This window comes from Notolepis coatsorum, assembly GCF_963971535.1.
Source record: "Notolepis coatsorum genome assembly, chromosome: 16".
Classification (NCBI taxonomy): domain Eukaryota; kingdom Metazoa; phylum Chordata; class Actinopteri; order Aulopiformes; family Paralepididae; genus Notolepis; species Notolepis coatsorum.
The window spans coordinates 58,323,004-58,343,849 of record NC_140180.1 but is presented as its reverse complement, the minus strand read 5'-3'; the positions used below and the strand labels follow the sequence as shown (position 1 = coordinate 58,343,849).

The 20,846-nt window shown below is 41.5% G+C and overlaps 1 protein-coding gene across 1 annotated transcript in view; it reads left to right on the top strand.

Moving 5' to 3' along the window:
- Positions 1-20,846, top strand: part of kdm2ab (lysine (K)-specific demethylase 2Ab) — a gene marked incomplete at its 3' end in the record, with an annotated part of 126,481 nt that overhangs the window by 66,203 nt on the left and 39,432 nt on the right. The window contains exons 16-21 of the mRNA XM_084332032.1: positions 7,419-7,459; positions 10,613-10,751; positions 11,090-11,168; positions 11,363-11,409; positions 13,659-13,837; positions 19,220-19,326. Coding sequence (XP_084188158.1) covers positions 7,419-7,459; positions 10,613-10,751; positions 11,090-11,168; positions 11,363-11,409; positions 13,659-13,837; positions 19,220-19,326 — 592 coding nt within the window. The remainder of the gene's footprint in view (positions 1-7,418; positions 7,460-10,612; positions 10,752-11,089; positions 11,169-11,362; positions 11,410-13,658; positions 13,838-19,219; positions 19,327-20,846) is intronic.

Here is a 20,846-nt window from a genome sequence, read left to right as displayed (position 1 = left end):
GTGAAAGTTGCCCTCATAGACCTTGAGTTTAGGATCCAGTTCACAGCGAAGCCCAGACTGGACAGGTGTTCCACGTTCCACCACCCTCCTGGTCCAGTATGTCATCTTCTAGGTAGAATAAAATCCTTATTCCCTGCCGACGTAGAGGTCCTAGCGTGGTCTCCAAGCACTTGGTGAAAGTGCGAGGGTCCAGAGAATAGCTGAACAGCATCCTCTGGTATTAGTACGCTATTCCCTGAAAGAGAGCGCAGGAATTCCTTCAGGTCTATGGATGTGAACCAGTCTCCCACCCTGACTGCACGCAGCAGGTGTTTGGCGGTCAACCTTCTGAACGGTTTCACCGCAATCAACCGATTGAACGGAGGTAGGTCCAGTATGGGTCTGATTCCCCCCGTTTTCTTGGGTACCAGAAAATATCAGGAGTAGACACCTCATCACGTCCTCGAGTGAGACAGTGAAAATTACCTGCTGCGCCAACAGAGATTGAATCTCTCGGCCAGGGCTGTCGTCGCTGTGGCATCTGACAACAGAGCAGAGTTCAAACCCATGAACGGAGGGGGCTGGGCGATAGCTACACCCAAGGGGAACCCCGACAAGAAGGGGGGGGGGGTTAGAACCTGGGGAAACGCCACACGTCACATCTGCCTCAGAAAGGAGATAGGTCCGCTAACAGAATTTATTTACATTTCTTATATATAAAACTATTTATTACTCAGATTATCCTGAAACTGTAGCCCTGTGATGGTATCGTCACCATCTATATTACAGGCACCCCGCACTCTACAGCCACTGTTAGGACCTGAGGTCTGGGCCGGGGGGGGGGGGGCTCGACTGGTCAGAAGGAGGCTGTGCCGAGCGGAGCGGTGCTCTTGGTGCTGCTGGTTGAGAGACAGTCGCTCTCTTTCCCTTGGATGGGGCGGTAAAGCTCTCTGGAAGCCTGGAGGCACATCCGACACTTCGTTGGATTAAAAATCGCCGCTACCTCCTCTATGGACAAGCTAAAAAAGGCCATCATAAGAGGGTGGCTTTGAGGAGTCAAGTCAAGTCAAGAGTTTTATTTGTCACGGCATACAAGCATACGGTGAAATGCGGGGGGTCATGCCCGCAGCGATTGTGCAATAATACAAGTAATAAGAATAGGAATGAGAATAAGAAGAACCTTCCTCACCTCCTCCAGGGATGAGACTGCTCTAGCCACAGATGCGTATGGAACATCGTCTTCCCTGAGGTGTTAAGAGGTTGGGGGGATGCCACCTCGGCTTTAGGTGTTCACAGACCATGCTAGAGCGCTGCGCATTGATGGGTATCGGTCAAGTGTTTATCAAAGTGAGTGTCGAGGAAAGAAAGATTAATGTTAGAGAACTATGAAGAGGCAAAAGCCATCCGGGGCGCAGTATAAAAAGAGAACAAAAGAAAAAGTGCCATTTTTATTGTATTGTCAACATTAGCGAATCGATCATGTAATCTTGCTAGTTAGCCAAGCCAACGTTAGCTAGCCAGCGTTTGTTATTGCCATTCAATTGAAACTGTCATAAGGCAAATTGCTTAATACAGCAATTTGTGTAATTTTCATTGTGTCATGAAATAGAAATTTGAGTAATAATAACAACGTTAGTTTTGGTGTAGCGAGCTAGCCAGTGTGGTGGAATGTTAGTTAGTTGGTAATGTTAAGTTATATTTACCTCAGTCAAAAAGGGGGGGACGGGGACGCAGTGATGAAGCTTGCCTAGGGTGCCAAATGTGCTAGGTCCGGCCCTGCCTGGAAGGATGTTTTCATGGGTGTGAGAATAACAAATAATAATTTTGGGGAAGCACCATGTCCCCAGCTTTTTGAGGTGACCAATTGTGGAATTCTTGTTGAATGAGGTGTCCACATCCCACTAGTTTACTTGAGTCACTCATGTCTTTTATTCCTAATAATATTAAAGTCCCCAAAACCTTTTTATTTGTTTTATTCTATTTATTTTTGGGCTTTCTGTATTTTTCACCCATCCCAATTTAGTCATTATGCCAATTCCCTTCCTGGTTGCTGCGTGCATCCCTTCCTGGTTGTTGCATGCATTGCCCCACTGTTGCCTGCGGATGGTGTAGAACTATCACATGCCTCCTCCAATACATATGGAGTCGCCAGCCGCTTCTTTTCACCTGACAACATTTCAGTTAACTTAATAAACCAATTTATAATAATAGAACATTTAAAAAAATCTGTGCTGAACAGTTCAGACATATTTACAGTTACCCATTTAACAGTAACAGGGCTACACATATTTCTTAATGTCAACATATTACATATTAAATTACCTCCAAACAGTTTCTATGGTGTACCTCCCCTATACTAAAATGAGTTGGATGCTTTTCAAAGATTTGTTATCTCCAAAAAAGGTTTATCAGGGTTATCGTTCCATATCTTTTTTCCCCTACTACCATGATATTACCATCTGTATCATGGTATAAATGAGATTATATCATGATATTACCATCTGTATCATAGTTTAAATTAGATCATATCATGATATTACCATCGGTATCATGGTTTAAATGAGATTATATCATGATATTACCATCGGTATCATGGTTTAAATGAGATTATATCATGATATTACCGTTGGTATCATGGTTTAAATGAGATTATATCATGATATTACCGTTGGTATCATGGTTTAAATGAGATTATATCATGATATTACCGTTGGTATCATGGTTTAAATGAGATTATATCATGATATTACCATCTGTATCATAGTTTAAATGAGATTCTCTCTCTCTCTCTCACATATATATATATATATGAATGTAGATATACACACACTGTGACAGATCTCCTCCCCCCTCCCATGGATATGTGAAGGATGGGAGATACTTCTGCCACAGGAGGAGTAGAGTCAATTAGGTAGCTGATTAGTACTGATAGAATACACCTGCACAGCATTAGTTCACACACATCTCGCATGCACACACCCCAGACACACACACTACAAAGTCACTTGTTAGTCAAGAGTAAGTTGAGCGGAGTTGTGTTATTGAGAGAGAGAGAGAGAGAGAGAGATTGAGCATTCAGAGTTGTGACGGTGAGAGTTAGTGAGGGGTGAGGAGAAAGCGAGTAGGTGTTCTTTGTGTACTGAACCCTGGACTGGCTGAGAATCTCCCTTGTGTACTGACGCTGGACCGGACGACTACCCTGAATATTGAACAATCCCTTTTTCTGTCTGCGAGCCTGTTTTGTGTTTTTGACCATCGGACTGTCTATGACCATTCTCTTGCATATCAAACTGGATTTTTGCCTTAATTCAATAAATATTCGTATTGATTGATATTTCTCTTGTGTGGACCTTTTGAATTTGTTTGTATTTGAACCGTGGCGAGTCTGGTCCCCACCATATTCGTCACCACACACACACACACACACGCACACAAACATGCACACCACTGAAAGAAAGACAAGTGAAACCAATTACGTTTTAAAACAATGCTTTATTGATGCATTTTTTATTAGATATAATTATATGTTGTAGTTATATTATTCAAGTCATTTATTTATAAAGCATGTTTAAAAACTCAAGAGCCAACCAAAGTGCTGTACAATCGGAGCATAAAATGTCATACTACAAATTTGGGAGGAAACCGGAGTACCTGGAGGAAACTCTCGTAAACACTAGGACGACATGCAAACTCCACACAGAGGCTGTGAGTTAACAGTGCTAACCACTGCATTTAATTTAACTTAAAACTATCATTAAATCATTAATAAAATATAAGAATAATAAAAAATTAAATAAAAGAGTCAAGTAAGAGGAGTCATAAAGTAAGGTCACTGCATGTGAATGAATGAAAACTTTATTTAACAGATTGTAGAATGGGTACAATACAGTACGGCTCAATACACAGTTTACACACAATTGTTAAGGGGATGCAGACCAGAGAAAGACGTTTGTTTACATCAGGGTCCCCCATTTTCAATTCATAGTGAAGGTCAGACGCAGACAGGAAGTCCATCTCCACAGCCTCCTCCAGGATCTTAGCAATCAGAGATTAAATAGAGCCTTCATTACCCCTATACTAAGATCAAATAAGACAAGATATTCCTTTATTGATCCCCTTGGGGCAATTCAGGAAATTACTAGCAAATTCAAATTACTAGCAATTACTATTGGGCTACTACTACTCATCGGCGTATTTAGACCACTATCAGTAGGGCACGTGCCCTACTGATGATCATCTGTGCCCCACTGATGAAATGTTTTTTTTTTTTTTTTTTTAACAAATGTTTTTTATTTTCCCTTTTTTAACATGATCAAATGATCATTTAACATGATCAAATAATTATTATAATATTTTTTACTTCGCTTTGAAATATTATAGTGAAATATTTTGCACTGCATTTATCTTGTTGAAATCCTCCAACAGGCTCTTTTTTGTAAGTTGACTGGTTTGCACACCAATAATACAGTGCAATAATAGAATAGTAGAATAGATAGTAAAATTATGCAATAGAATGGCCAGAGTAAAATAGTGCTACAGTACAATCAACAGCGGGGTGTATTAGAAGGCTATGGTGAAGAGGTACGTTTTTAGCTTATTTCTGAAAATATTAAGAGATCTAGCTTCCCTAATGTCCATAGGTAGTGTGTTCCATAACTTTGGTGCATAGTTAGCAAAGGCTGCATCCCTGATTTTCTTTAGACTGTGGCTTGGAACCTTCAATAGACCAGTAGTAGATGATCACAATGTTTATACTTTGTATATAAGGAGGAGGACCTTGAAATCAATTCTAAATGTTACCAGAAGCCAGTGTAGGTTACTTACTTGTAACTTCGGGTTTGATCCAAGGAGTAAGTTTCCCCATATTGCTCTGTAACATTTCTCTTTTTGTTATAGGACCGACTAGTAGGATTTCAGTTTTGCCCTCATTTAATTTTAGGAAGTTGTTCGTCATCCATTTGTTTATTGCTAAGAGACAGGCGGAAATCGAGTTTATAGCTGTGTGATCATTTGGTTCAGCGGAGATGTACAATTGTGTGTCATCTGCGTAACTATGGAAACATACATTGTGCTTTCTAATGATGTCTCCTCAATGTTCAATGTTCAATGCAATGTTCAATGCAAGTAAAGCACTTTAAACTTTAAGTATGACTAAATGCTTTCTTGACTATATATATAGTAACTGTTCCAAAATGCATAGATTTCTATGTATTTTAGGGGTTTGGGTGGCTAGCTCTTTTTAATATAAATGTCAGATTGTTTTATTTATTTCATAGATTTCTATGCATTTCAGGAGTTTGGGGGGCTGGCTCCCCAAAATAATTAAATAACATAACCCTAACCTAACCCTAAAACCGAAATAAAGTTAAAAAAAATAGTTACAAAATCCACCCATTTTCGCCCACAAACCGGCCAAAACCGGCCAAAATGTTTTAGCGGTCGCGCTACGCGCTCCCGCTTCATCGTTTTTGGTGCCCTTCTGTGCCCTACTGAAGTGCTGGGTCTAGATACGCCCCTGCTACTACTACTACTACTACTACTACTAATATTTCCATTTTGTATTGTGAAGTCTCTCCCTCTTTCTCCAGGGAAAAGTACACAATTTCTCAACAAATTTGAGAACCCCCCCCCCCCCCAACCACCTCCAATGTACAGTCCCACCCCCACCTACCCAATCCAATGTACAGTTTCTACGCCTAATGTATATACTCTTTTCTTTCTGGACTCTTTTTGTATCACAAATACAGTACTGTAATTGCAAATCTGGTATGTCATAAATGTATAGATGTAGCAGTACTGTCTATCTGTATGTCATGTATGTCATATATGTTACGATGAATTGGAAATGGGGGACCCTGGTGGAAACAAGACGAAAGTCTTTCTCTGGTCTGCATCCCCTTAACAATTTTATGTATTGAGCTGTACTGCACTGTACCCATTCTGCAATCTGTTAATAAAGTTTTCATTCATTCATTCATTCAAGTGTTCCTCATTTTACCCCGGCTTCTTGGAATATATTTAAAAAGCAATACAAATAAATAAATAAAGACTGACCATGTCATACCTGGAAGTTCCAGGCTGGAACACATCTTAATTGTAAAATATAATATATAAATATATTATTTATAAATTGTTTTTATTATGTTTATTTGTATATGTATGTATTATATTTTACTAACGCTACGCAGTTTGACACTTGCAGGTGGCAAGATGAGTGAGCCTGTCAAATGTCCAAATCATGCACAACACTTTTCCCAGTGACCCACGCACTACAGCTAAACGCTCTCGGCATCTTTCTGCAGTAGCTGCAGAACTATAACGACTGGCAGGCATAAATTATGTATGCATAAATTATTCTCCAATATTCAACTCAACGATAGGATCTCATCATTCCATCTTGACCTCATTTCAACACCCTGGCGAATGGACGTCGTCTTGTCCCATCTCACATATCCCCTCCCAATCGTATGCTTGCTTATCTCATTAGCATCACGCTGGGTGTTGTCTAAAGATGGTAACGTCGTTTTAACGTACCATGTTCGTCGGATGAGCGGGGTCGGGGCACTTCTTTGTGAAGAGAGTTGGGAAGAAAGGGAAACCTTAGTAGCTACAACCATGAAGACAAATCAAACACACTTCTTTTATAATGTATTCAATATCTTCATTAAATAACATGCATTATATCCAATCAGAGCGCCAATATGTTGATTAATTTATCTACTATTGGCCAGTGGTGTAAATAGGGGCGGGTCATTCCCTCTCGGGTTACTTGGTTTCTGTGTGTGTTTTGTGCTCAGCTGAAAATGGCGGCTCGGAGCGAATCCTCTTAACTTTATCGTAGCATAACAATACACACATAGCCATAATTACTCAACATGGAGCTCAACTTCACTGAGAGCCCATAGACGCATTTGTCCGGAGCCATTAGCGTCACCTTGTCCTTGGTCACAAACGCTCCAACGACGTAATAAAAGGTATGGTAAAGTATATAACTGCCATTGAAGCTAAATAACGTAGCTATCGCTAGTAAGCTAGCATTACCCCCGACGACTTATGAAAGGGACAGCAGCCGAGCTAAGGCTAGCTAGCGTACGTTAATAAGCCACTTTGACTAGCTAAGATAAACACTTACTCAAGTCTTTCGCAATACACGAGCATTCCAATGTATCCTTACAATATTCAGAAACGCATGTGAGATGAGTTTCTAGTGTAACGTTACATTACATTGCCCACATATCATTGTGTGTTTGTAGCTAACGTTAGCTTAGCTTACTAGCTAAACAAGGATGTGTTCGCCAGTCCCTAGCTAATTGCCCAGAAGCTTGTCTTCCTATTTCGCAGATTCACAAAACAAAGTGAAATTTGATGTTTGTGGGTTCAGTGATTTAGCAAGCTCGCAAAGCTAAACCTAACTTCCGAAACTTTATTTCCCCTGCTAGTGACCATGGATGACCCGAATACACGTTACAGCAAACGCTTGGTGAGTACTGTACTGTACCCACTGTTGTGGTCATTGTTTTGAGCTTTGCTCAGCTAAGTTCTAGTGTTTGGACAATCGGTGAATTAACGCTACCTCACCAAGAGTCCTGCACTGTAACACAATGCACTGCTTCGTATCATAGATGTTGTGTAGAGGGGCAGGACGCCTCTCTTAAAATGATGTTGACATGTTACTTACTATTAATTAACATGTACTCTTTCTGTCCGTCGTGGGTTCAAGTTCACAGTCGCACACACTGACTTACCATCACGTCCTTTTCCGGGATACAAAATGACTGAAACGAATTAAAACCATTCTTCCTTTTTTTGTAAGATACATTTAATAGATTAAATGAGAGGGGGTGGGGGAGTACACAAGTTTAGGTCAAATAGAATACCTGTATACGTTGACTGTTCTTTTAGATTTAGAGTATGTGTACGCCTATTTGTCAAGGAAGAAGAAAAATAGACTGGTAATGTTATTTAACATTCTATTTAATTTAATTGTCTGTAGCCATTGTTATTACTTTGCATTGATGGCATGGTTGATTTCCTTTATAATAGTTAGATTTTAAATTGTGCAGGCCTGACAATAATCCATGGAGGGATATTACCCTAGCTGTGAGGACGTGATGGGGGTTGGGAGGTTTGGGTGTGGGGGTGTTGCGCTTTATCCATCTGTCTACCCAAGCCTACGCATGCGGTGTATGGGATGGAGGGAGGGGGGGATGTGTGTGTGTGTAAGATTAACCCCTCCTATTGTAACGCTGTATTGTTCAGTTCCCTCATGAACTGTTGAGTAACTGATTGTTAGCGCCGTGGAACCATTTAGAGTGTCATACTTTCTGAGGATCTGTATTGTTTTGCTGCGTCTAAATTTCTCAAATGTAATGACATTAGAGTCGGATCTTTTCACATATCCCTCTTAGGTAAAAATGTTCATCAAAATGTTCAGGCATGTTCAGTAGGTCTCTTAAAATGACTTCCTTACAAAAAAAATTAAAACAGGTTTGTACCATTCAAATATCTATTGTGCATTATGTAAACAAAACAAATTACCTGTGCTTATTGGTGCTTGATTGAGAACGGGCTGTCTCTCGGAGTGAGATCAAATTAATGAAAGTTTGCGGTATATAGAACGGACATTCATACACAGCAACGCGCCTCCGAGCAATGTGTGATAAACATGAAACAATATATTTCCTTGACATGAAACGGGAAATGGTAATCAAATCATTGGGGACCTGCATGACTCTTGTGTCTAGGGGTGTAACGGTACACAAAAACCACGGTACGGTACGTACCTCGGTTTTGAAGTCAAGGTTCGGTACGGGTTTTCGGTACAGTTGGGGAAAGTTTGGCTTTCCATGTACCACTCAGGGGTGATGTAGTGTGCAGTAACTAATTGTACTTGTAGGGCTATCAACGAATATTCTATATTGAAATTAATAATCGACTTGTAAAAAAATATAAATAAAATAATAATTTATTATATTAGATTGTGGAAAAAACAGCCCCCGGTGGGCGGTCGTTAGTGGTTAACATACCGTTGTATTCGTTCGGTACACTACACATCCGTTCTGTACGGTAAGTTACATACTGAAACGGTTCGGTACGGATACGTGTACCTTTACTACACCCCTACTTGTGTCTATTCAATATCTAGAATAGATAGAATATCTATAAAAAAAAACTGAAATGTAGGCTACTTAAATTCTTGATGCTAGATTTACCAAAACCCTAGCGTTGGCATAAAAAAAGAAAATAGGGGGTGCTCCAGTAGCACACCATGTTACCGCGCTCGCGCGGGACTCCGTGCTGCGTCACGGATCTGGTTGACTCCGAGTTCGATTCCCGGACTCGCCGTCATTTGCCGAATGTCTCCCCCTGCTCTCTCTCCCGTTTCACCCTGCAACTGTCGGTCATGCTTGACCAGAAAAGCGATAAACGCTAAAAAATAAAGTTTTAAAAAAAAGAAAATAGGCCAGCAGCTGTAGTTTACATAGCTTGCATACAACTTTTTCGAGGTTATATATTTCCGAATGGGACTTTTTAGATTGCTCAGAGTGCAAATCACTCTCCACGGCCGCGGCACAGTTAACACTTGTCCCAAGCTAACCCCTGAACCCTCCCACGGTTATCCACTTGTGGAGATTATGTGACTGTAACAGGCATAACCTACCTGTGAGCAAGGCTTACATCTCCAACCAGTGCTTCCTGTAGTGTATATCAATTAGACAAATAATATTTAAATAAAATGTACCCAAGAAGACAAACAAGTACATGGCAATTGTTTATATTATTATCTTAAAATTCATGCAAATGCACATTGTTTGATCCCCTGCCATGGTCTTGGTTTATTATGACACTCATGGGTTTCTAAGGACATGGGGTGTACGGTAGGGCTGCACGATTTTTGGAAATAATCTAATTGCGATTTTTCGGACAGATTGCCATTGTGGGTCTTTTCCATTTTTAAACTTTTTTTTTAGCGTTTATCGCTTTTCTGGTCAAGCATGACCGACAGAAACAGGTTGAAACGGGATGAAGAGCAGGGGAAGACCTTCTGAGAAAATACGGCGGGTCCGGGAATCGAACTCGTGTACCCCAGATCCGTGACGAGCACGATTTTCCCCGACGCAGAAATAGCGCCGAGATATGCGGTGAGCTACGGGAGCTCCCCCTCTGTGGGTCTTTTCAGGACACCGAGCCTGAAAATGTTTCTTTTTACCTGGGAATCGATACCGGTACCCAACGGTACCTTTTTTTTCTGTACTTTACTCTCCCTCTCTGAAATCTAAACTTCACAACACACAATCTAAAACCCCTTACCTCCCTCTCCCAAACCGATCTTGTATCTCAATGGGACTTCCTGGTTAAATTTTTTTTGTATTTTAATTTTTTGCGATTTGATAATTACATCATTCCAATCGATTTCGATTTAAAACCGATTAATCGTGCAGCCCTAGTATGTCTTAGAGATTGGGAATCGGGGATAAGGCCGGGTCTTTCTGCCTAGGAAGAGCACCAAGTAGCTGATTTGAGGTCAGCCCCCCCACACTGCTGCTAGTTTATCTTGCTTCAACGGTTAACCATATATTGAACAATAATGACATTAAGACGTTTCTTAAAATTGTTTCTCCTTCACTACTAGCGTACGGGAACACGCCGGCGTTATCAGGACGATGGGATCTCTGATGATGAGATTGAGGGAAAGCGGACATTTGACCTGGAAGAGAAGCTGCAGAGTGAAAGGTTCAACTCTGACCTGGTCAAACGCATGGAGGGCAAAGGTCAGACTCAGAGGGCAACCATTACCTGAAAAGATTTTTTTTTTTTATACTTTGATGAACTGGTATTGTAGTGTGAATTCATTTACAGACATTACATTTATTCCTTTGGTAGACAAATATTATAAATTAAACAGTGAACTGAAGGTTGACATTCAGAATTGTATTTGGTTATTGTTCTTCGCCAGACAGAAAATGTTCTACATTGTCCTACAGATTCTCTAAATACAGACGAATGCTACAAATTGACATGTGACAAAAGCATCTCCTTAATGTTATTTAACCAATGAAAAGTTTGGTGTATTGATAACTCTGTATGGCTTTGTTTGTCTTATTTCTAGACTTCACATTTGAGTACATTCAGAGGGAGGGGCTCAGGGACCCTCTTATCTTTGAGAAGCCAGATGGTCTCGGCATCGAGTAAGTTACTCTAACCCCTCATTAATTTGTGTTGACTGCTCTTTCTTTTTGGAATACTGTAGTTTGTGTTTGATGTTTCTTTAAGGTGTTCTCTACAGTGTTATAAAATGTCTTTGTTACTCACTCTGTTTGACCATATCTCAAGAAGAAATAAGAAACGAGATACAAAGTAACTCGCCCCTCCTCTCTTTCAGAATGCCAGACCCTGATTTCAGTGTTAGTGATGTCAAGTTATTTGTTGGTAAGTTTCTATTATATTCACCCTCCTCTCTAGAGTAGATCACCGTTTGTCAAACCCATGGCCAGGGACCCAGGGATAGTGCCTAGTGGTCCCTGGATTGGTTACTTGGTAATGAGAAATTCTGTTTTCTATTATGCATTTGAATGTAAACGGTCCCTGAAGGTGGCGGTATCACAGAGTTCTGCAGTGCCCTCCTTAGAATACTTTTCTCTGTGCCCTTAGCCCCTGGTGAAAATAAAGAATAACTTCACTTCACAGATATTTAGGGTTTTTAAAGTCGACTAATAGTCATAGAATTAGTTGACTAATCGATTCGTTGATTCCATCAACACATCTGTAAAGTTTGACATTTCCTAATGCAAAAGGACCTCCTTAAATCTGATGTTTACCAGAGGTGTCCTTGTTTTTTCTCCAGAAAATAACTCATTCAGCATGGTAAAGCATGAAAATCTACTAATAAATTCTTGGTCCACTAAGACCAAACCGACTATGAGGGGGCAGCCCTAGTAATTTTACTGTGCAACATAGAATCTCATGACATACCTGCCAACACTCAGAGTTCCCGGGTTTCTCTTATTTGAACCCTTTCTCCCACTGTGCTCCCTCTTGTGCTTTCTCTTGTTAATCTCTGTATTTCAAAGCAATGATCATTCATGATAGAGTTATAGAGTGTCAGTGCACCCATCACTTGGACTGATGAATCGCATTGCAAGTTCCCTCACACATTTCCTATATAAAATGCGAAGAACGATATGGGCTAAAAGAATATGTAGGAAATATTGCTGGGTAAATAAGCCCCTTTCACACACTCACTGGACTCCTGAACTTAACCGCACATTAATTGGAGTGGCTGTATGCGCAAATGCAAACGTTATAATTATTCCAGGCTGAGTTTACCCTCCTAGCACCCAAGTCCTAAGTCTGCGTATTGACAAGCTGAACCCATGTGCGAATACAAGCAGATCATTGTTTGCAGAATTCACACAGTGAGTTGATTAACGTAGACTAACCATGTTCCTTACACAGCAATGTTGTACAGTTGGCATTTTCCCACTGATGGTTAAATGAAAACATGTGTTGTGGATCAAATTTATATCTGCGTTATCGTCATTCTCTTCAATTTCATTCCCGACCAAGGACAAGACACACGAGGCATTTGGCGTCTCGTGATTTGAGCGAGTTTGCAATGTGTGCCCAATATGTTCCAAAATGTGACTGGTGAGGCATGTGCCTAGGAGACTACAGCAAAGTCATGCATTTATATTTAAAATCTGCATCTCTGCATTTTACCCTGTATGATACGATTATTAAGTGGTCATAATTTGGTCAAACGGGTCAGCTTTCGCTCAGTAATGCTTTGAAACAGGAGATTTTTTAATTACGGTATGTCAAGATGATATGCTGGCCAGTTTGCTCCACTGTCTGACTGAGGATGAGAGATATGAATTGCTGTTTGCTTGTGATTCACAAACGTCTACATAAAGGAACAGTCCATGAATAATATTTTTTTTAGAATTGATTGTAAACAATTTGATATAGTATCATAGCGTAAAACCTTGTTTTGTGCATTGTACGGAACACCGTTGGTCACATATTTCACTCTATGGACCACTATGTGTTGACGCTTATTTCATTTAATTTCAAACCTTTATTTTAACTTGAGAAAAGTTGAGGTAGCCCTAATTTCCAACAATGTTGAGTTACATGCCAGTTAAATTAATATTTCAAATTATGACCTTACACAGGTGGAGGAGTTCCATTTCTGTGTTATGCCCAGTTTTCCATATGTGAGAGAACACGTCTACCATGGAGAATCGCATGCTTTGTGCGAAAGAGGCTTAATTGTCGACATTTGGACAAAAGACGAGCTGTAAAAAGTGGGTCAACCATCAATACCCTACAGGAGGAAATTGACAATTTGATGAACCCTCTTTGAGACCCGTGGGATCATCTGTGATCTGGGGTGACATGCCTGTCTTCCAGAGGCTGTGCTCTGTCTTAAAGCTAGAGTAAATATACTGGTATCATGTGAAACTGGACCACCATGGTAGTGGTCGAACCATATGAGTTTTTCAATGGCCAATGTCTGCATTGCAGTAGCTCTCTACACTCATGGAATGGCAGATTTTTAAAGAAAAATCTGTTTTAGTACAGTCAGGATGTCTTGACTGTGGGTCTATGTAGCACAACTAACTGCTAGCCACAACAAAATGTTTGTTGATGAAATTAACACGGTCACTCTCTTACAGGCAGTCGACGTATTGTCGACGTGATGGACGTGAACACCCAGAAAGCCATCGAGATGTCCATGGCCCAGTGGCGCCGTTACTACGACACCCCACCCTCGGAGCGTGAGAAGCTCTACAACGTCATCAGCCTGGAATTCAGCCACACCAAACTGGAGAACCTGGTCAAACGGCCAGCTTCGGTAAGACCATGCATAGTGCTAACACAAGTGCAAAGTCTCATACAGTAGGCTACTTATAACCCACACAGTGTATTTATTACGGCCTTGTCTAGAGCTCGACCGATCGGTCAGCCAATATCACAGATATATCGTATCTGTGTATACGTTGTCCTTAATATAAAAATGTACAGTACATTATGGAAAAAAAAAGAGCTTGATGTAGTGCCCAATTCTACATATCACATTACTTGCTGTGTAGTATCGGCAGTGGCCATTTATCCATTTGTACATGTCTGCTTAAAGGGGAACTATCTATAAATGGCCTTTTTCAGTGTTTAGCATTGTTTCCTAGCTATGTGGACTTATATTAATATGATCTATGTCTCTAATTCTCATATTGGCGCATTCTTCCAATTCTCCTCTCACAATATTCACCCTCACTGAACTGAGTCATCTGAAAATGTGCTGATTTGTGATGTCAGAGAGACTCAGCTGCATGATAATGTGGCTGTGTGGCATCAGGCTCATGATGAGCTGCACACAGTGGTTGGAGCCCAGGCTCAAACGGCTTAAGATCTTGAGGTAGAAAAATGCTGTTTTTGAGGACTTGATTAGAAATACAAAACAATGAATTAAAAAATTACAGAGGTGTTCCATAAACTCACAGGAATTGTGTAAAAGTGCCCAAATAGTGAAAGAAATAGTAAAATAGTTCCCCTTTAAAACACTAACCAATGGCCTCCATGGCTGCATCAGGCAGCTGGGGTGGTGTTGCCTCAAGTAATGTGACGGTCTGTGCAGAGTTGAAGCACACTTTACAGATGATCTGCTATGTAATGAGTTGCCGTTTTAGCCATAGGATTGCAAACAGCTAGCTTTTCGGCAAATCTTTGGATGGGGTTGACTGATTGGTGACGGGACATTGTACAAAGTATCTTTTCCGTCGCAAGACTGATTTCCATCATTTGGTCCGAGGAGAAACTCAAAAAAAGGGCATAGGTATTGAGAGAGAGACAGAGCAAGTGTGTTTTGAATATGTGAAGACGTGATTTGATGGTGTGGATTGCAAAATACTGTTAATAGCAACAGGCTAAGAGAAGAGATGGACTAGAGAAAACGACAAAGTGCTCAAAGTTTGGGATAATTTCAAGCTGAAACAAAACTAAAACTCTTTGCAACCCAGAGTGTTTCATAAGAAAATTTGTATAGTTATATTGCCTAGACAAGCTGAACACCCTCCAGTTAGCTTTGCTTGCTCAAACCAGAGGTTTTAAAGGCCCAAATGATTTCTGAAACCAGAAGTCTGCACATCATTACCACAATTCCTTTTACTGATCAGTTGCTTGGTTGCTGAGAAATTACTGAAGATAGTGACGATTTCTCAAACCTGTCTTAAGTCAAAATGTCAACAACAAAAGGACTGAAGTAGTCTCTGTGGCAGCATTTGAAGCCATTAAAAAGGTTCCCCAAATATTCTTCCCATTGCCTGATCTGAAACATTCCCACATGCTCATACTTGCACTTCTGCACCAAACAGGCTGATTAGCTCTATAGACAGTGCCCTGGGCGTACTGCCCTGGCGGACATAATAATGACATTTCAAGTGAAGTTTACTGCTAAATATTAACATGTTTTAGGATGGTATCATCTATGTTTTTAAATATTGAGTGAAATGGAGGCCAACATTTAAGTTTTGATCAGTAATTCCTTGGGTCCTTGGGGGGCGACAGTGGCTCAGGAGGTAGAGTGGTCGTCTGGTAATCTGAAGGTTCCCAGTTCGATTTTGGCTTCTCCCGGGCAGCGTGTTGAAGTCTCCATGAGCAAGACACAACCCCTAACTGCTCCTGATGAGTAGGTTGGCACCTTGCATGGTTGCCTCTGCCGTCGGTGTGTGAATTAGTGCACTGCATCCCTGCCCGAGCCCGACGGGGCCCTACCCGACCCGACGGGTTCGGGCTGGGTAGGGCTTTGTTTTTAAATAAATAATTCGGGCTCGGCCAGGCAGCCCCTTTTTTTTTTATTGCGCGAGTGCTGCTTTCACTTTCTATTTTGCGCCGTAACGATGAATTAAGGGAAGGGAGAACTCGAGGAGAGTAGAACAATGCTCAGCATTCCCGCAAGTAGCAGCAGCAGCGAGAGAAACTTCAGTGCCGCGGGGAGAGTAGTGGATAAAAGGCGGACCACACTGGAGCCATCTACGGTGGACTCTATTCTTCTCCTCCACAACGCATTTAAATTCTAAAGGAATTAAATGACTAGTGTAAATAGTTCAAGAGAGAGAGGCAAGGTTGGCCAAATAGGCATTATGCCCTGAATGGTCGATTATGATTTATTATTAGCCTACGTTAAAGTTCTTTGTTATTGGATTTTGGACAGCTGGACTTTGTTCAAAGCGGTAGGCCAATGCCATAAGCCAAATATTGTATTATTTTCTGATTTATTATTATTTGCTGGTGTGGGGTCGCGCCGCTGCCCTGTTCTGTTGTGCTTTCATTATATAAATGTTGCTCTGCTCGAAATCTGATTTCTGTTTGTTTGTATAGTGACTGAGTAGGCCATTGTGTGTGTGTGTGTGTGTGTGTGCGTCAAAGAAGATTCCATATACCGGTAGCCTTCAATACGTTTTAAATGTTTTATTGACCATAGTTAATTAATTGACTTCCCATATTTGCGACATCAAGCTTTATGCAATTGCAGCATATCTCGCCCTGCATGTGTAACATTTAGCTCATGTGTATTGTAAATCTAAAATAAAAATAAGCCAGGCTGGCAAAGGTGGCAAAGCTGGCACGCCAGTACCTCTGTATACTCTCGCATCGGATTCGGTAGCATCCTAGCAGTGATTTTGGACTGATTGTGACGAGGCACCGTGTGAGTCAGTCTAACGCGTTGTAAGATTCTGATCAAACTGGCCAGTATCACGTCTTCGTCTGTTTGGCTCTCCATCCAATTCCTCTGCGTTGTGTCATTTTTAATGGTCCTGACGTCTCCGATACTGGTAGATAAGATCCTTATCTCCCCCGTTAGTGCAATCCATAAACCATCCTAATTCTCCACCTCCGTAACAATTCGACACTTCGACACCGTGAGATACCTTATGAGGAAAAGCGTTGTTTTATTGCTATAAACAGAACCTCATAATCAGATGTTGTCAGATGTTATCAAATTGTATCGTCCTTGAAGAGTCTATTCTAATGATCTTTCGGTGTGTTCGTCTATCGTCCTTTTGTGATTCAGTCCAATAGTGTTCAGGCCTGTTCGTTAGCCTAAGACCATCCTCGTGGTAGCCGAAGCTACTGGTGATGTGGCATTCTCCCCCCCCCCCCCCCCTCTCTCTCAATGAGAGGAGAGAGTGTCTGTGTGATCCCAGTCCTACTCGCTCTTGGTCAGTTCTAGTCTGAGTCAGATTCTAGTCTGCCTTACACCCGGAAACACCGTTCGACTCATAGATGTTCGTCGTCGCAACGACGGCCCCGCCTTCTGGTTGTCATGCGACGTGTTGTCATGACAACTGCATAACCTTTAACACTAATAAACTCACGTTTCATTAAGATGAACCTCTCTCCCTCCTGCCCTGGGAGACAGTACACTCTAATCTCAGATGTTCTTCCAAGGAATTCATAACAAAACCCTCGCTGACGCGGCCTGTGCCTGTGAAACCACTGGTTCCACCACCGTCAATATCACCGTCTTCCATGCACATTTCAATCACCGTTTTAGCTGTGGTCACCTCCCCCCAATCTATACATCACATACATTGAAAAAGCACCCCAAATCTCTCAGCGTGCTGGGAATAGACAGCATTCTAATAAGAAATACGCGAAACAGGCTATATAATGCTTGTTAGTTTTCAGCGTGATATGGGTTATTTAGGTAGACCTATTGGACTTTTTCATTTTTGTTTAAGTTAATATATAAACAGTGATTCGAATATTTAAAACAAAAAAATTATTTAATATTTGTCTATATAATATAATTAGGGATGCCCCGATCACGTTTTTTGTCACCGATCGTCGTGAGACATATCGGCCGATTCCGATCGTTTTTTATTACAAAAAATTAAAAATTATTTTATATATATATATATTTTTTTAATGAAATATATATATATTATATAATTAGAATTGTACTTGTATTATCTGCGAGACATCGCCACCACGCAACAAGCTCCACTGTCTGTGTGTACTCTAGTAGCCTCCAGCTACGGCCAGGATTCTCCGGAGCTGCAGCTGGACCCTATACTCGAGTAGCTTGCAGCTACGGCCAGGATTCTCCGGAGCTGCAGCTATATATTCAACAACATGCCCTCAGCTCGAATACGCATCGAATGAGTGTTATAAAACATTGATATCAGGAGCTATCTGTGGCTACTGCTGGCCGGCTATATAACGTTGATACAGCGCCTCTGTGAACTATTTAGTTCAGTGGGACATTTCGTTTTGAACAGTGAGCTGGCGTCAGCTAACGTGAGCTAGCTGAGGTATCATACACGTCTCTACTAGACTTGCTGGAGCGTTTGTTGATGTCAGGAGCTATCGGTAGCTGGCCGGCTAGATACCGTTTGGTTAGACAATGCCTCATCATGTATTGGACTGGAAGTGAATGGTTGACTGGGTCATTTTGTAACGGTAGCTAACGTTAGCTCAGGGAGACGCCGTCCTCCCGTCCCACTAGACTAGACCCGTGTTTACATGCGCGCGGGAGGGGCTGGAGGGAGGAGCAGACGCCGCACCACTGTGTGGGAGTGAGTGCAGCTCCCGGTGTCTGAGACAGAACTCAGCGAGTGAGATCGGTTTTGACGATCGGCGAAAATAAAGCATTATCACCGATCGCATATTTATACTGATTATCGGCAGATAACGATCGGTGGCCGATCGATCGGGGCATCCCTAAATATAATGCTTTAGTTTTCAGCGTGATATGCACCTATCTGTTATTTAGGTAGACCTATTGGACATTTTCGTTTTTGTTTATTTATTAAGTTCATATAAAACCGTGTTTTGAACATTAAAAAATAATAATAATAATTTAAGTCTAATATTATCTTTTTCCTGGATTTCACTCGGGCTAGAGCTTAAAATGTTGCATTACAGTCGGGCTTATTGTCGGGCAGGGCCTGAACGTCATGGGCTCGGCTGGGCACAGGCTTCATTTCAAGGCCCTTGCAGACCACTAGTGTGAATGTAAGGCATAAGTTGTAAAGCACTTTGGATAAAAGCGTGAAAATGCAGTCCATTTACCATTTGACTAGTTCTCTCTCTCCTATGTATACTGTAGGTGGATCTGATTGACTGGGTGGATAGCGTTTGACCAGTTCTCTCTCCTCTGTATCTACTGTAGGTCGATTTGATTGACAGGTTGGATAGGGTTTGACCAGTTCTCTCTCCTCTGTATCTACTGTAGGTCGATTTGATTGACTGGGTGGATAACATGTGGCCCCGTCACCTGAAAGAGCAACAGAGAGACTCCACCAATGCCATCATAGACATGCACTATCCAAAAGTACAGAAGTGAGTACAACACATTTATTATTATTATTATTACTGCATTAACACTTTGTATGCCACGCCGGGTTTTCCTTTTTACCCCCTTGATGCCACCATCCACTCCCAATGTTAACGTTAATATCGCCTAATCTATGTTTTAAATTATGTGTCTAATCTGCCCGTCGCTTATCAAAGAATCATTTTCCAGTCAACATTGGCAAGGCAGATTGGTTTTTTATCGCTTCATTTCCGTTTGATAGCATTTTGAAAACCACCCGTTTTCGTGGAAAAAACCACACATGCCTATGATAATCGCCTTTTACTGGAATATTCCAGAACGTTGTCATTTGTCTGCCTATTTATTAATCGTTTTCAAATAAACGCTTGATGATCGATAGTATGTGTGCGCTCGCAAGCTCATGCCGCGCGCTGATAATCGCTGGTCTTATTTCCTCATGGCTTTTACAGTCAAAACACCCATATCACATATAACATAAACGCTTATATCTCTGTGAAAACGAGTCTGATTATCCTAACACTGATAACATAGATTCCTTACCTGACATCAGATGGTATCCAAATGGTATATTCCAATTCCTGATCACCATTCGAAAAGAATCGATAAGTGTATTGATCCAACGTGATACAGAACACATGATCCGCGCGGCTCAGAGGCTCCAGAATGAACTCTGGTAGACCCCGGCTGCATCAGTGAGAAGTAAAATGTGGAGTCAGAAATCCGTTCTCCCATTCACTTTCATTGAGTCCATTCCAAAAGGGTGATTTACCATCTGGGAGACGATAGGGGGTGCTTTTTTCAGATCTGAGCGGCGGCGGTCCCTGGATCTCCAACGGTAGGCTCGCGTGATGCAATATGATTTCAGATCGCTAATAAAAAATAAAAAAAAAACGAGAATACTCAGGGCGTGGCATTCAACGGTCGGGGCGTAAACCCGAGAATAGCCGTGAGTGGCATACAAAGTGTTAATGTAACCCTGTATTTATTAACATGACTATGGTCACATCCTGTGTCAATGGTTTACTAACTTGAATATCTGTGCCTTTCTCTCTTCTGATCTCTTCATATTTTTCTGTCTTCTGCTTCTTTCTTTCTTTCCCTCCCCTCCTCTCTTTCTCTCCCTCTGTCCTCTGCTCTCCTCTCTTTCTCACCCGCTGTTCTCTCTTTCTCTGCCCTCTATCTCTCTCTATCCTCCTTTCTCTCCCTCTGTCCGCTCTCTTTCTCTCCCTCTGTCTTCTCTCTCCCTCTGTCCTCCGCTCCCTCTGTCCTCTCTTTATCGCCATCTGTCCTCTATCTCTCCCTCTGTCCTCTTTCTCTCCCTCTGTCCTCTCTTTCTCTCCCTCTGTCCTCTCCTCTCTTGTTCTCCCTCTGTCCTCTTTATTGCCATCTGTCCTCTCTATCTCTCCCCTATCCTCTCTTTCTTCCCTCTGTCCTCCTCTCTCCCTCTATCTGTCCTCTCTTGTTCCCTCTCTCCCACTATCTGTCCTTTCCTTTCTCCCTCTGTCCTCTCTTTCTTCCCTTGCTC